Source organism: Trichomycterus rosablanca, chromosome 5 (assembly GCF_030014385.1).
Source record: "Trichomycterus rosablanca isolate fTriRos1 chromosome 5, fTriRos1.hap1, whole genome shotgun sequence".
In the NCBI taxonomy this organism is placed as follows: Eukaryota; Metazoa; Chordata; class Actinopteri; order Siluriformes; family Trichomycteridae; genus Trichomycterus; species Trichomycterus rosablanca.
This window is the reverse complement of record NC_085992.1, coordinates 8,875,447-8,890,102: the sequence shown is the minus strand read 5'-3', so window position 1 is coordinate 8,890,102 and position 14,656 is coordinate 8,875,447. Positions and strand designations below refer to the sequence as shown.

Here is a 14,656-nt window from a genome sequence, read left to right as displayed (position 1 = left end):
TGTTTAAGATCTGCTTTCGGAAAGCTGACCTGGTTCTGCACACAGTGATTGAGAATTGAATTTTAATGTATTGTTAAGCCACCACTATTTATTCTCTCTAGAGGGAGAATTTGTTCATAGGGAAACATGGCAAGACTCTCAGTCACACTATATCTTACTCTGAGCTGTGAATTCCCTGATTGCACTATGCTTCCTCTCTACTGATGCTGATCTCCACTTCTAATTGAGGAGAGCTAGACTGACACACACCCCCTCTGACATGTGTGCAGTAGCTGACTGCATCTTTTCACCTGCGCAAGGCAAGCGGATATGCGGATCAGCTTTGTGTACGGGACCCTGATCAACGCGTTATTCCTCGACTCTGTGCGGCGCCATCAACCAGCCAGCAGAGGTTGTAATTGCATCAGTTATGAATTCCCTATCCGGCTCCCACCCTGTATGAACAACCGCCAATCGTTGTTCATATAGCTGCCCAGCACAGCCGGATGGCAGAGCTAAGTTTTGAACCGACGAGTTCGAAATGTCAGCTCTGGTGTGCTAGCGTGTTTTACCGCTGTGTCACCTGAGTGGTGAATTAGGTTCATTTAAGCATTTCTAGCCTGTTTCTGTTTTATTGATCACACTGTGTGTTGCATAATGCGGTATTTCTTGTTTCTTTTTCAGTGGAGTACTGGGTGAGAACTCCCTTTTGTTGAGTCATAAGGCTGATTCAGACGACTGAACAGTTTTATAAACCAGCGTTTTTTTTTGTTTTGTTTTTAAATGCACCATACAACACCTAAGTATGTGTGAGTGGATTGTAAATTACTTTAATTTGTTTTAGTGAGTACCAGTAGTTTTTTTTTGTAACAGTAGACCTGAAAATCTGAGAACGAGGGAGATCTCATCTTTTTTTTTAGCTCTCTGTCAGTGCAGGCCCAGCTCTAATTAGCAGCAAATTAGCTGGTGCTTAAAAGCGAGAAGCTGCAGGCCTCATTTCAGAGGAAATCCCAGAGGAAGGGAGGCCTACTTCAGCTTTGTCCTCTCGAGAGTGGCACTCAGTGGGAAGAAAAGTGGATCAATACACACTTCTGAAGGTCACTGTTCCACATTATGGATACTCTACATTTTACAAAAACACGGTGTACTCGGCCGCTCAGGCGGCGCAGCAGTAAAAAGTACGCTAGCACACCAGAGTTGGGGTTTCGAATACATCGTATCAAATCTCAGCTCTGCCTTTTCAACTGGGCTGGGCGGCTGCATGAACAACGATTGGCTGTTGGTCATAGGGGTAAAAAGTTGGACCATAGGTCCTCGTAACTGGTGCAACTGCAGCCCCTGCTGGCTGACTGATGGTGCCTGCACAGGGCTGAGGAATAATGCTGATGGGGGTGTGGCCCTCCGTACACAGTGCCCGTCAGTGTATGAACTCGACTCGCGCAGGTGAAAAATGTCTGTACTGACTGTACGTGCTGGAGGGGGCGTATGTGAGTTGAGCGGTGAAGGGTCGAATCAGTATAGAGGACACAATCAGGGTAATTGGACACGACTAGATTAGGGGAGAAAATTGGGGGAAAAAAGTGGGAAAAATAGAAAATTAAAAAACAAAAAAACAAAACAGTGTACTCTGGGACAGGGCAGTTTGGTGGCACACGGTAAAATATGCTAACCCACTACTAATGACATCTGGGGATCTGGTGTTCAAATCTCTGGATCTTTGGTGGAACCAATTTCTTCTTTCCACATGAAAAGAGCAAGATCCATAAAAAAGATAAGGCTGAAGTGGCCTCCACTTAGCCCTGACCTTAATCCCAATGGACAGCTTTGGGATCAATAAGAACATTGACTGCAAGCCAGGCCTTCATACCTAATATTAATTCCTGATATTAGCTGCAAAGAGGGATTAGCTCCTTGATACTGTTCATGGTTTTGAAATATAATGTAATTTATGCCTTCAGGTGAAGCTTGGGTGAAACTGGGTTGTGTCCCAAATAGACACTACTTTGTTAATTAATGTGTCTAATTAGTGCACCAGAAGGTCCTGGGTTCGATCCCCAGGTGGGGCTGTCCGGATCCTTTCTGTGTGGAGTTTGCATGTTCTCCCCGTGTCCGCATGGGTTTCCTCTGGGTGCTCCGGTTTCCTCCCACAATCCAAAGACATTTAAGTGAGGTGAATTGGAGATACAAAATTGTCCAAGACTGTGTTGGATATAACCTTGTGAACTGATGAACCTTGTGTAATGAGTAACTACATGTCCTGTCATGAATGTAACCAAAGTGTAAAACATGATGATAAAATCCTAATAAACAAACAAACAATTAGTGCGCCTCCAGGATGCGGTTTAGGATGCAACTGGGAAATCACAGGGAAATTACTGAGGCATATAAGCCTGACTTAAACACCAGCCAAGTGTCTTCTTGTGTCTCACAAGTAATAAAAACAAAGACCTCCATACAGGAGGTGAAAAATAATGGTGCATCAGAACTGATGGTCTGCTGTTTATTCAGACCATCTTTACTTTTTAGGTATTTTACTTAATACTCCTTGAACTGTGTTGTTGCCATTCTGATCATAGTCAGTTTAGTCAGTAAATTGCTGTTTGAAATGCAGCCCTCTGGTTCACTTGTGGTGAAAGTGCTACTACTTCCTGCTTCATGTGCTTTTTTGGTGTAATGCAGTAAGTTAACACGTTGAGTTCTTTGAGTTTTTTGTAGACAGTTTGTTTATTCTTCACAAGTAGAGCAAGTGTAAAACTGTTAAATGGGATATACTGTTAAAGACGTCTCACCAACTGACCAAACAAGTGCAAGATTCATGACTGATCATACACTTAAACACACTAACACCCACAAACACAGAGGGTTTTGAGCAAACTTTTTTTAGAAAGAAGCCGGACTGCTTGAACTGTAAATATTTTAGTTTGGAGTGGAGGAAGGCTAAGTTTTTGGTGGGTAGTAAATAACTGCTAGGAAACTCGTGCTTAGATCAGTTTTGTCATTGTTTGATACTGAATTGCGCAACTTTTGTGGTTTTGGCTGCTTGTTCTTCTACATACAGGGCAGAAACATTCAAATCAACAGATATAAAACCACTAATAAATATCTACATCAAGAAAAATGGCAAACTGAATGAAACACTCAGCATTAAACGCCAACATTAAACCAAGAACACACCAAGGACGTCACATAGACCAAGTCATACACACAAGGTGCAGAATCAGCTACACCAGAATAACCCACCAACATCTGATAAAAAAAGAAAACCCCCCAACCTGTGAAATCTGCCCACACCTATTACGATAAAACACATCATAATAGAAGAATAGGCCCCAAATACACCAAGGAAAGAGCAGCACACATACCTGAAACCATAAATATGTATATGTATATATACAGTATATATACTGTGTATATACAGTGTATCACAAAAGTGAGTACACCCTTCACATTTCTGCAGATATTTAAGTATATCTTTTCATGGGACAACACTGACAAAATGACACTTTGACACAATGAAAAGTAGTCTGTGTGCAGCTTATATAACAGTGTAAATTTATTCTTCCCTCAAAATAACTCAATATACAGCCATTAATGTCTAAACCACCGGCAACAAAAGTGAGTACACCCCTAAGAGACTACACCCCTAAATGTCCAAATTGAGCACTGCTTGTCATTTTCCCTCCAAAATGTCATGTGATTTGTTAGTGTTACTAGGTCTCAGGTGTGCATAGGGAGCAGGTGTGTTCAATTTAGTAGTACAGCTCTCACACTCTCTCATACTGGTCACTGAAAGTTCCAACATGGCACCTCATGGCAAAGAACTCTCTGAGGATCTTAAAAGACGAATTGTTGCACTACATGAAGATGGCCAAGGCTACAAGAAGATTGCCAACACCCTGAAACTGAGCTGCAGCACAGTGGCCAAGATCATCCAGCGTTTTAAAAGAGCAGGGTCCACTCAGAACAGACCTCGCGTTGGTCGTCCAAAGAAGCTGAGTGCACGTGCTCAGCGTCACATCCAACTGCTGTCTTTGAAAGATAGGCGCAGGAGTGCTGTCAGCGTTGCTGCAGAGATTGAAAAGGTGGGGGGTCAGCCTGTCAGTGCTCAGACCATACGCCGCACACTACATCAAATTGGTCTGCATGGCTGTCACCCCAGAAGGAAGCCTCTTCTGAAGTCTCTACACAAAAAAGCCCGCAAACAGTTTGCTGAAGACATGTCAACAAAGGACATGGATTACTGGAACCATGTCCTATGGTCTGATGAGACCAAGATTAATTTATTTGGTTCAGATGGTCTCAAGCATGTGTGGCGGCAATCAGGTGAGGAGTACAAAGATAAGTGTGTCATGCCTACAGTCAAGCATGGTGGTGGGAATGCCATGGTCTGGGGCTGCATGAGTGCAGCAGGTGTTGGGGAGTTACATTTCATTGAGGGACACATGAACTCCAATATGTACTGTGAAATACTGAAGCAGAGCATGATCCCCTCCCTCCGGAAACTGGGTCGCAGGGCAGTGTTCCAGCATGATAATGACCCCAAACACACCTCTAAGACGACCACTGCTTTATTGAAGAGGCTGAGGGTAAAGGTGATGGACTGGCCAAGCATGTCTCCAGACCTAAACCCAATAGAACATCTTTGGGGCATCCTCAAGCGGAAGGTGGAGGAGCGCAAAGTCTCGAATATCCGCCAGCTCCGTGATGTCGTCATGGAGGAGTGGAAAAGCATTCCAGTGGCAACCTGTGAAGCTCTGGTAAACTCCATGCCCAGGAGAGTTAAGGCAGTTCTGGGAAATAATGGTGGCCACACAAAATATTGACACTTCAGGAACTTTCACTAAGGGGTGTACTCACTTTTGTTGCCAGTGGTTTAGACATTAATGGCTGTATATTGAGTTATTTTGAGGCAAGAATAAATTTACACTGTTATATAAGCTGCACACAGACTACTTTTCATTGTGTCAAAGTGTCATTTTGTCAGTGTTGTCCCATGAAAAGATATACTTAAATATCTGCAGAAATGTGAGGGGTGTACTCACTTTTGTGATACACTGTATATATATATACAGTGTATCACAAAAGTGAGTACACCCCTCACATTTCTGCAAATATTTCATTATATCTTTTCATGGGACAACACTATAGACATGAAACTTGGATATAACTTAGAGTAGTCAGTGTACAGCTTGTATAGCAGTGTAGATTTACTGTCTTCTGAAAATAACTCAACACACAGCCATTAATGTCTAAATAGCTGGCAACGTAAGTGAGTACACCCCACAGTGAACATGTCCAAATTGTGCCCAAATGTGTCGTTGTCCCTCCCTGGTGTCATGTGTCAAGGTCCCAGGTGTAAATGGGGAGCAGGGCTGTTAAATTTGGTGTTTTGGGTACAATTCTCTCATACTGGCCACTGGATATTCAACATGGCACTTCATGGCAAAGAACTCTCTGAGGATGTGAGAAATAGAATTGTTGCTCTCCACAAAGATGGCCTGGGCTATAAGAAGATTGCTAACACCCTGAAACTGAGCTACAGCATGGTGGCCAAGGTCATACAGCGGTTTTCCAGGACAGGTTCCACTCGGAACAGGCTTCGCCAGGGTCGACCAAAGAAGTTGAGTCCACGTGTTCGGCGTCATATCCAGAGGTTGGCTTTAAAATATAGACACATGAGTGCTGCCAGCATTGCTGCAGAGGTTAAAGACGTGGGAGGTCAGCCTGTCAGTGCTCAGACCATACGCCGCACACTGCATCAACTCGGTCTGCATGGTCGTCATCCCAGAAGGAAGCTGACGCACAAGAAAGCCAGCAAACAGTTTGCTGAAGACAAGCAGTCCAAGAACATGGATTACTGGAATGCCCTGTGGTCTGACGAGACCAAGATAAACTTGTTTGGCTCAGATGGTGTCCAGCATGTGTGGCGGCGCCCTGGTGAGAAGTACCAAGACAACTGTATCTTGCCTACAGTCAAGCATGGTGGTGGTAGCATCATGGTCTTGGGCTGCATGAGTGTTGCTGGCACTGGGGAGCTGCAGTTCATTGAGGGAAACATGAATTCCAACATGTACTGTGACATTCCGAAACAGAGCATGATCCCCTCCCTTCGAAAACTGGGCCTCATGGCAGTTTTACAACAGGATAACGACCCCAAACACAACCTCCAAGATGTCAACTGCCTTGCTGAGGAAGCTGAAGGTAAAGGTGATGGACTAAACCCAATTGAGCACCTGTGGCGCATCCTCAAGTGGAAGGTGGAGGAGTTCAAGGTGTCTAACATCCACCAGCTCCGTGATGTCATCATGGAGGAGTGGAAGAGGATTCCAGTAGCAACCTGTGCAGCTCTGGTGAATTCCATGCCCAGGAGGGTTAAGGCAGTGCTGGATAATAATGGTGGTCACACAAAATATTGACACTTTGGGCACAATTTAGACATGTTCACTGTGGGGTGTACTCACTTATGTTGCCAGCCATTTAGACATTAATGGCTGTGTGTTGAGTTATTTTCAGAAGACAGTAAATCTACACTGCTATACAAGTTGTACACTGACTACTCTAAGTTATATCCAAGTTTCATGTCTATAGTGTTGTCCCATGAAAAGATATAATAAAATATTTGCAGAAATGTGAGGGGTGTACTCACTTTTGTGATACACTGTATATATATACAGTATATATACTGTATATATACATATACATATTTATATATATACAGTGTATCACAAAAGTGAGTACACCCCTCACATTTCTGCAAATATTTCATTATATCTTTTCATGGGACAACACTATAGACATGAAACTTGGATATAACTTAGAGTAGTCAGTGTATAACTTGTATAGCAGTGTAGATTTACTGTCTTCTGAAAATAACTCAACACACAGCCATTAATGTCTAAATAGCTGGCAACATAAGTGAGTACACCCCACAGTGAACATGTCCAAATTGTGCCCAAAGTGTCAATATTTTGTGTGACCACCATTATTATCCAGCACTGCCTTAACCCTCCTGGGCATGGAATTCACCAGAGCTGCACAGGTTGCTACTGGAATCCTCTTCCACTCCTCCATGATGACATCACGGAGCTGGTGGATGTTAGACACCTTGAACTCCTCCACCTTCAACTTGAGGATGCGCCACAGGTGCTCAATTGGGTTTAGTCCATCACCTTTACCTTCAGCTTCCTCAGCAAGGCAGTTGTCATCTTGGAGGTTGTGTTTGGGGTCGTTATCCTGTTGGAAAACTGCCATGAGGCCCAGTTTTCGAAGGGAGGGGATCATGCTCTGTTTCAGAATGTCACAGTACATGTTGGAATTCATGTTTCCCTCAATGAACTGCAGCTCCCCAGTGCCAGCAACACTCATGCAGCCCAAGACCATGATGCTACCACCACCATGCTTGACTGTAGGCAAGATACAGTTGTCTTGGTACTTCTCACCAGGGCGCCGCCACACATGCTGGACACCATCTGAGCCAAACAAGTTTATCTTGGTCTCGTCAGACCACAGGGCATTCCAGTAATCCATGTTCTTGGACTGCTTGTCTTCAGCAAACTGTTTGCTGGCTTTCTTGTGCGTCAGCTTCCTTCTGGGATGACGACCATGCAGACCGAGTTGATGCAGTGTGCGGTGTATGGTCTGACCACTGACAGGCTGACCTCCCACGTCTTCAACCTCTGCAGCAATGCTGGCAGCACTCATGTGTCTATTTTTTAAAGCCAACCTCTGGATATGACGCCGAACACGTGGACTCAACTTCTTTGGTCGACCCTGGCGAAGCCTGTTCCGAGTGGAACCTGTCCTGGAAAACCGCTGTATGACCTTGGCCACCATGCTGTAGCTCAGTTTCAGGGTGTTAGCAATCTTCTTATAGCCCAGGCCATCTTTGTGGAGAGCAACAATTCTATTTTTCACATCCTCAGAGAGTTCTTTGCCATGAGGTGCCATGTTGAATATCCAGTGGCCAGTATGAGAGAATTGTACCAAAACACCAAATTTAACAGCCCTGCTCCCCATTTACACCTGGGACCTTGACACATGACACCAGGGAGGGACAACGACACATTTGGGCACAATTTGGACATGTTCACTGTGGGGTGTACTCACTTATGTTGCCAGCTATTTAGACATTAATGGCTGTGTGTTGAGTTATTTTCAGAAGACAGTAAATCTACACTGCTATACAAGCTGTACACTGACTACTCTAAGTTATATCCAAGTTTCATGTCTATAGTGTTGTCCCATGAAAAGATATAATGAAATATTTGCAGAAATGTGAGGGGTGTACTCACTTTTGTGATACACTGTATATATAGATCAATAGGAGGGTTGTGTCAGGAATGGCATCTGGTGTAAATACTGGGCCAAAGTAAGTAATCATTCAAAACCGAAAGTAATCATTCATTCATGTTGTGAGATTATTGGTGGAATAGTTCCATATTAAAGCTAAAGAACAGCCAAATTCTAAGCTGTAGAGGCTTTTTCATTTTTACAAACCCAAATTGTCTTAAAACAGGCTTCCTCATGACTTGGCAACATTAGATGTTGGTATTACATATGAATGATACTTACAACTTTGATATTGACGTTCACATTAAAGAAATATAATTACTGCAGCCCTAATATCCAACGCATGTTTTAATGGGTTTAGATCAGTCATAATTTTCATAATTAGTTTTTAACTGTAGGAGCTGACTGTCAGTGTGGGAGGTTTTTGAAATTGGATTCTAATCTGTTTCAAATTGCCATTTGACTGAATGTTTGGATGTGAATGCTCGTCCTATTGACATCAGTGTATTTTTCATTTCTTATGAGACTTTCACAGGCAGTGTAGGACTGTATGACATTGGTACTGACAAGTCACCGTTTTTGACTTTGCTGTATTGTTATTAAACACAGTTTCTGACCCTGAACGTATCCTGAGAAATTTCAAGGCTTTTTATATTCGCTTTAATGGTCTGTCTGTGTTGAAGAGTGTATTGTGCAATAATTGTATATTATTGTTGTACACAGTGTGGGCAGTAGAGTACTGCCCACTGCCTACGTGTTGGAAAGAAATATAAACCTTCCTCTAGTTTTTTAGCTTAGGGAGCTTTGTGTGAGTGGGAAGTCGGGTGTTGGTCCAGTGTTGTGGAGATCTTGGACAAGGGCTTGGCTTTTTCTCCCCTGTGATTTAAAAACACTTCCAACCAATTTGTATTCATACACTAATAATAAAGCTGTTAGAACAAAATATTATTAAGAAACATCCACTAAAAATCAGAGGTGTTTAAAGGAATGTCCAATTTGAGAACGAATGTTCTTTGAGAACATTTTCATTTTAAAGTTTTTAACATTATGGCTTAATGTATGTTACACCTGACCATTAACTTGTTGGTAAACCCATTCTAAAAGTATAGCAATTCATTGGAGTTGGTTCCTGTTCTTTGCAACTGTAACAATATCCACTCATTTGGTAGAAGAAAGAAGAAGATATACTTTATTTGTCATATATACATATACAGGTGTACAGTACAATGAAATTCTCTCTTCGCATATCTCAGCTTGTTTGTAAGCTTGGGTCAGAGCACAGGGTCAGCCATCGTACGGCGCCCCTGGAGCAGACAGGGTTAAGGGCCTTGCTCAAGGACTTAACAGTGGCTGCATAGCAGAGCTTGGATTTGAACCGCCAATCTTCCGGTTGATAGCCCAAGCTCTACCCACTAGGCTACCACTGTCCCTTTGGGAAATCTTTATTACAAGATTTTGGAGTGTATCTGTGGGAATTTTCACAGGCGCTGATGTTGGATGATAAGACCTGGCTCACAATCAGTGTTTAACTTTATACCAAATGTATTGAATGTGTTGGGGTCAAGCCTTGCCTTAACTGACCTTACGTTTTGAACAGAGGCACAGTCTGGCTGGAACAGAAAAGAGCCTTTCCCAAACTGTTTTTAAAATAACAAAAAGTTAATCGCCCAAAAGACACTTTATAATCTATATGTACACTGTATAGCAACCTTAGTCATTATATATGGCACCCTACCTAGGGTGTATGCCCAACCTGCTCCCAGTGTGTCTGGCGAGACTCTGAATCCATTGTGACTCTGATCAAGGTATACAGTAACTGCAAATAAATACATAATTGGATAAACGTATTTGCGTATGTAAATCCACCACTTTAAATTGCTGAAGTGGCTTTTATCTTCCTGTTTCTATGTATGTGTCCTCATGGATGATAACGTGGTCATTAAAATTTAGGTTTATAAAAAATATAATTTGAGATAATACCATTGTAACAGACTCATGCTAAACAATCCTAAACATCCATAATAGATAATAATATTTAAATAAATGTACACCGACAAGGCATAACAATATGACCACTGACAGGTGAGGTGAATAACACTGATTATCTCTTCATCACGGCACCTGTTAGTGGGTGGGATATATTTGGCAGCAAGTGAACATTTTATCCTCAAAGTTGATGTGTTAGAAGCAGGAAAAATGAGCGAGCGTAAGGATTTGAGCGAGTTTGACAAGGACCAAATTGTGATGGCTAGACAACTGGGTCAGAGCATCTCCAAAACTGCAGCTCTTGTGGGGTGTTCTCGGTCTGCAGTGGTCAGTATCTATCAAAAGTGGTCCAAGGAAGAAACAGTGGTAAACCGACGGCAGGGTCATGGGCGGCCAAGGCTCATTGATGCACGTGGGGAGCGAAGACTGGCCCGTGTGGTCCGATCCAACAGACGAGCTACTGTTGATCAAATTGCTGAAGAAGGGAATGCTGGTTCTGATAGAAAGGTGTCAGAATACACAGTGCATCACAGTTGCAGGGCTATTTTGGCAGCAAAAGGGGGACCAACACAATATTAGGAAGGTGGTCATAATGTTATGCCTGCTCAGTGTATTTGAATGTTTTTTCCTGCAACATATATTTTCTTATTTGTCATCATTTGTTGTTCTTTATTCTATAATTCAATTTAAGTTAGATGAATAAATTTTTTGAGCGTTCAAAACAGGGGAGGACTCTTAACAAACACACAAACTGCTTTGAGTTATTACAATGCTATACAATGCAAATGATGCCTAGAAGTTATTCATGCTGACAGCATGTGACCCCCACCAAAAATAGAACTATTGATTTAACTTTGCAGGGTAAAATTAGGCCCCAGGCAGCACTAATTTGTTAATATCCTTCAAGATCCAGTGATGAAGAACGTTTATTTATGCATTTTCTGTTAGTAAATGTTAAGTATTTGAGTGCTAAAGGCTAATAATCAACCCTATCTGCTGATCCTGGACATCATAATAATCAGCACTGTAGCATGAATGTCATTTCCAGCTGCTTGTTGAGTGGCGGAGTTTCCAGTGTTTTGCTTCCTGAAAAGAGCTCCACAAATCAGATGTCCAGAGAGTACAGGTGGAGGAGTGATGCCATTCATGATGCATCTGTTCTCCTACTGTCCATATTTAGTGTACCCTGTTTTAACTCTTACTCTGTCTCACTCTTTCTGACCCTGACTAATAACAAGTTCAGTTTTTATATCCTTATATAGTTCTGTGCACTCTGCCGTGTGTGTGTGTGTGTGTGTGTGTGTGTGTGTGTGTGTGTGTGAGACAAACTTGTACAATCACCCGTGGGAACCATGTGGTCTTCTACTTTTATTTTTTACTTACTTTTACTGTATTTATTTTGATAATGCAGTTTTCTGTTGTCTGTAGTGGATCAGAATGAAGCAGCCGTGATAAATATAAGACTCACAGTGACTCACTGTGATAAATATAAGACTCTGCTATTTATATGACTCACTTACCTGTAGAGTACAAAGCTGCTGCAGCTGCTGGCGTTTGTGTTGGAGCTGGTAAATTTAAATCATTTTTCTTACTGGTGTGCTGCAGATAATCACCTTCCAACTTAGACACAGAGGCTTGCACTGGTTAGAATGTTTGGAGTATTCAGTGTACATGACTCGGGGGGGCATGATCGGAATCATTCAAAAGTGGAACTGGCACATTTGAACCCAAGAAAATGCAAAAATCTATATTTTAAAGAAGATTTTTGTTTATCTCATGTCAGTAAAAGGCATAGTTTTTTTTTTAAAAGAATGTAGTACAAAAGATTCAAGATTCAAGAGTTATGCAATAGAAAAATACAGACAGATAGCACCCAGGTAGCGCAGCGGGATATTCCGCTAGCACACCAGCACCGAGATTCTGAACTCCTCGGTTTGAAATTTGCCGTTGCCACCGGCCGGCTGGGCGCCATCTAGCGGGCATAATTGGCAGTGCCTGGAGCAGACACATTTCTGCTAGGGCAGGATGACTGGACTATGTGGGTGGGGTCTTCAAATGCTGTGTAAGGACTCTGATAAGCAGATAGAGAGGCGCCTGTGCAGAGTGCATGGGTGGAAAAAGGGTTCCGCTAAGGGCTGCGTGCGGGTCGGAGGAGGCGTGAGCAGCAATATACCCACCTCGACTGCAATCAGGGATACCCCAGCAGCGGAAGACAAATTGACTACACTAAATTGGGAGAAAATGCATAAATAAAATAGATAAAAAAGATAGAGACAGGCCACTTATATACACACACACACACACACACACACACACACACACACAAATAAGTACATTTTGTGCAAATCAGTAGTCATAATATGGGTGCTATTATTGCACAATGTGTTTGGTCCAGTGAGATTATAAATGGCTGACTGGTTTCTTTTATTGTTCTCGTTTCAGCCTGAAAACCTACAGAAGCCATGGCTGCAGGAGTTTTATCAGGTAAGAGCCCTTTATGCTTCTTTTCCACATGCCTTATAAGGATCTAAACCACCTGTAGGCCACTGCAGTGAGAAACAGAACGAGGCCGTGAGTTACTGCCCTCTCCTCTGAGCTGATCCAAATCAAGTTGAGGTTTCTCTTTGGCTGTGATGCAAGTTTCCACCACTCGGTCTGATAACATCACACATTACGACTGGGGTGTGAGGAGGACACAGAAATGTAGTTTTGGGGCGTCAGGCTGTGTGAAGCATAATAGTCGCTGGGTTGCTTTCTGTCCTGACAGTTAGCTTTGCTTCAAATTTGTCATTGTGAGTGCTGCATGTAGCATGTTTTTATAACACACACACACACACACACACACACACACACCACACACACACACACACACACACACACACACACACACACTTACCGCTTTTGATCTAGCGAGAGTTTAAGAAAACCACAGCTTTTTCCACTGCCTGCCGGAGGGGAAGTTGGTTACAAAAGAGAATTGTATGTATATCTGTAACACGAGGGTCTGATACTGAGGAACATTTTTAGCCATTTTTAGGTCAAAATTTTTGAACTTACCTAGACTTAATGTGTTTAATGTCTTTAATTATCTTAATTCTATTTAAATTATATATTGTTCAGGGTGTCTGCAGATTCTTTACCTGGTTATTACCTGTATTGTTTTACATCGACTTGCATGGTTAAATGATCTTAAATGTGAGACTTTCACTACTGCTAGTATGACTCAGGCAAAGATACATTGTAAGAATACGTTCACACCAACAGAAAATGTCCCTCACGTCACCTAGTAGGTGGATCCTGATGTCAAGTTTACTGCTGGTTGCTTCTGACTATAAATGGACTATTGTTTCCATCTGTTTCTCTGCATGCTTTGTTAGCCCCCTTTCATGCTGTATGAGTGGATAAGGCACAGCAATGCTGATGGAGTTTTTAAACACCTCACTGTCACTGCTGGACTGAGAATAGTCCACTTACCAAAAACATATCCAGCCAACAGCGCCCCGTGGGCAGCGTCCTGTGACCACTGATGAAGGTCTAGAACAGGGGTGCACAACATACGGCCCGCGGGCCAGATCCGGCCCGGCAAAACTCTCGATCCGGCCCGCCAAATGAAGTGCTGATGCATTTTTAAGAAAATGATGCTGTCACTTTAAATTCACCGGGTAATTCCATGAAATTGCGACTGAAAAGTGAATTATGTAAATACAAGTTACTTCAGCTGTACCATGTGTTTGTCCAAACCAAGTACGAGTAAAAAAAGAAAAGTGGATCTCGAGCATATGAAATTTAACCCTGAATGGACATACAGGTATCTTTCTCATGTCTGCTGTGCTTGCGACCACATTAATCAGTTGGTGTCAGAAAGACGCTGCAGTATCTCCCACTGACCAACACATTTCTTGCAAGTACCTGATTTTATGTAACTGTATTTAGGGCTGGGCGATTTTCACGATTAATTCTGTTAATTAGAATGAACGTTTTCACATAACGTTAGAATGTGACAATCGCAATTGTTTACATACTTTATATTTTAATTAAAATACCAACATGTCATGAGGCAGAAACTGACCAGACGCTCGCGGAATATAAATCAGGGAAAATTTAATATTAAAAGGGCAAAAACAGTGTACAAGACCCTGCAGAGTCCAAAACCAGAGGATAAACAGACAGGCAGGAAACGGAAGACAACAAGGATCATACACGGTAATGGTTAGATTCTGAAATAAGGACACAAACACAATCAGCAAAACTTCACAACGAGACTAAAACAGAAGAGTTTAAATAAGATTCATGGAACCGAACACAGCTGAACTGAATCAAAACTCCGGAGACGGTGAGCGCGATCAGGATTGGCTGACCGGGGACATGTGATATTCACGTGGCAGTCCGGGGGAGCATGGGA

General features: G+C 42.5%; 1 protein-coding gene across 1 annotated transcript in view; it reads left to right on the top strand.

Moving 5' to 3' along the window:
• Nucleotides 1-14,656, top strand: part of LOC134314261 (inositol polyphosphate-5-phosphatase A-like) — a 227,699-nt gene that overhangs the window by 48,288 nt on the left and 164,755 nt on the right. The window contains exon 2 of the mRNA XM_062994820.1: nucleotides 12,697-12,738. Coding sequence (XP_062850890.1) covers nucleotides 12,697-12,738 — 42 coding nt within the window. The remainder of the gene's footprint in view (nucleotides 1-12,696; nucleotides 12,739-14,656) is intronic.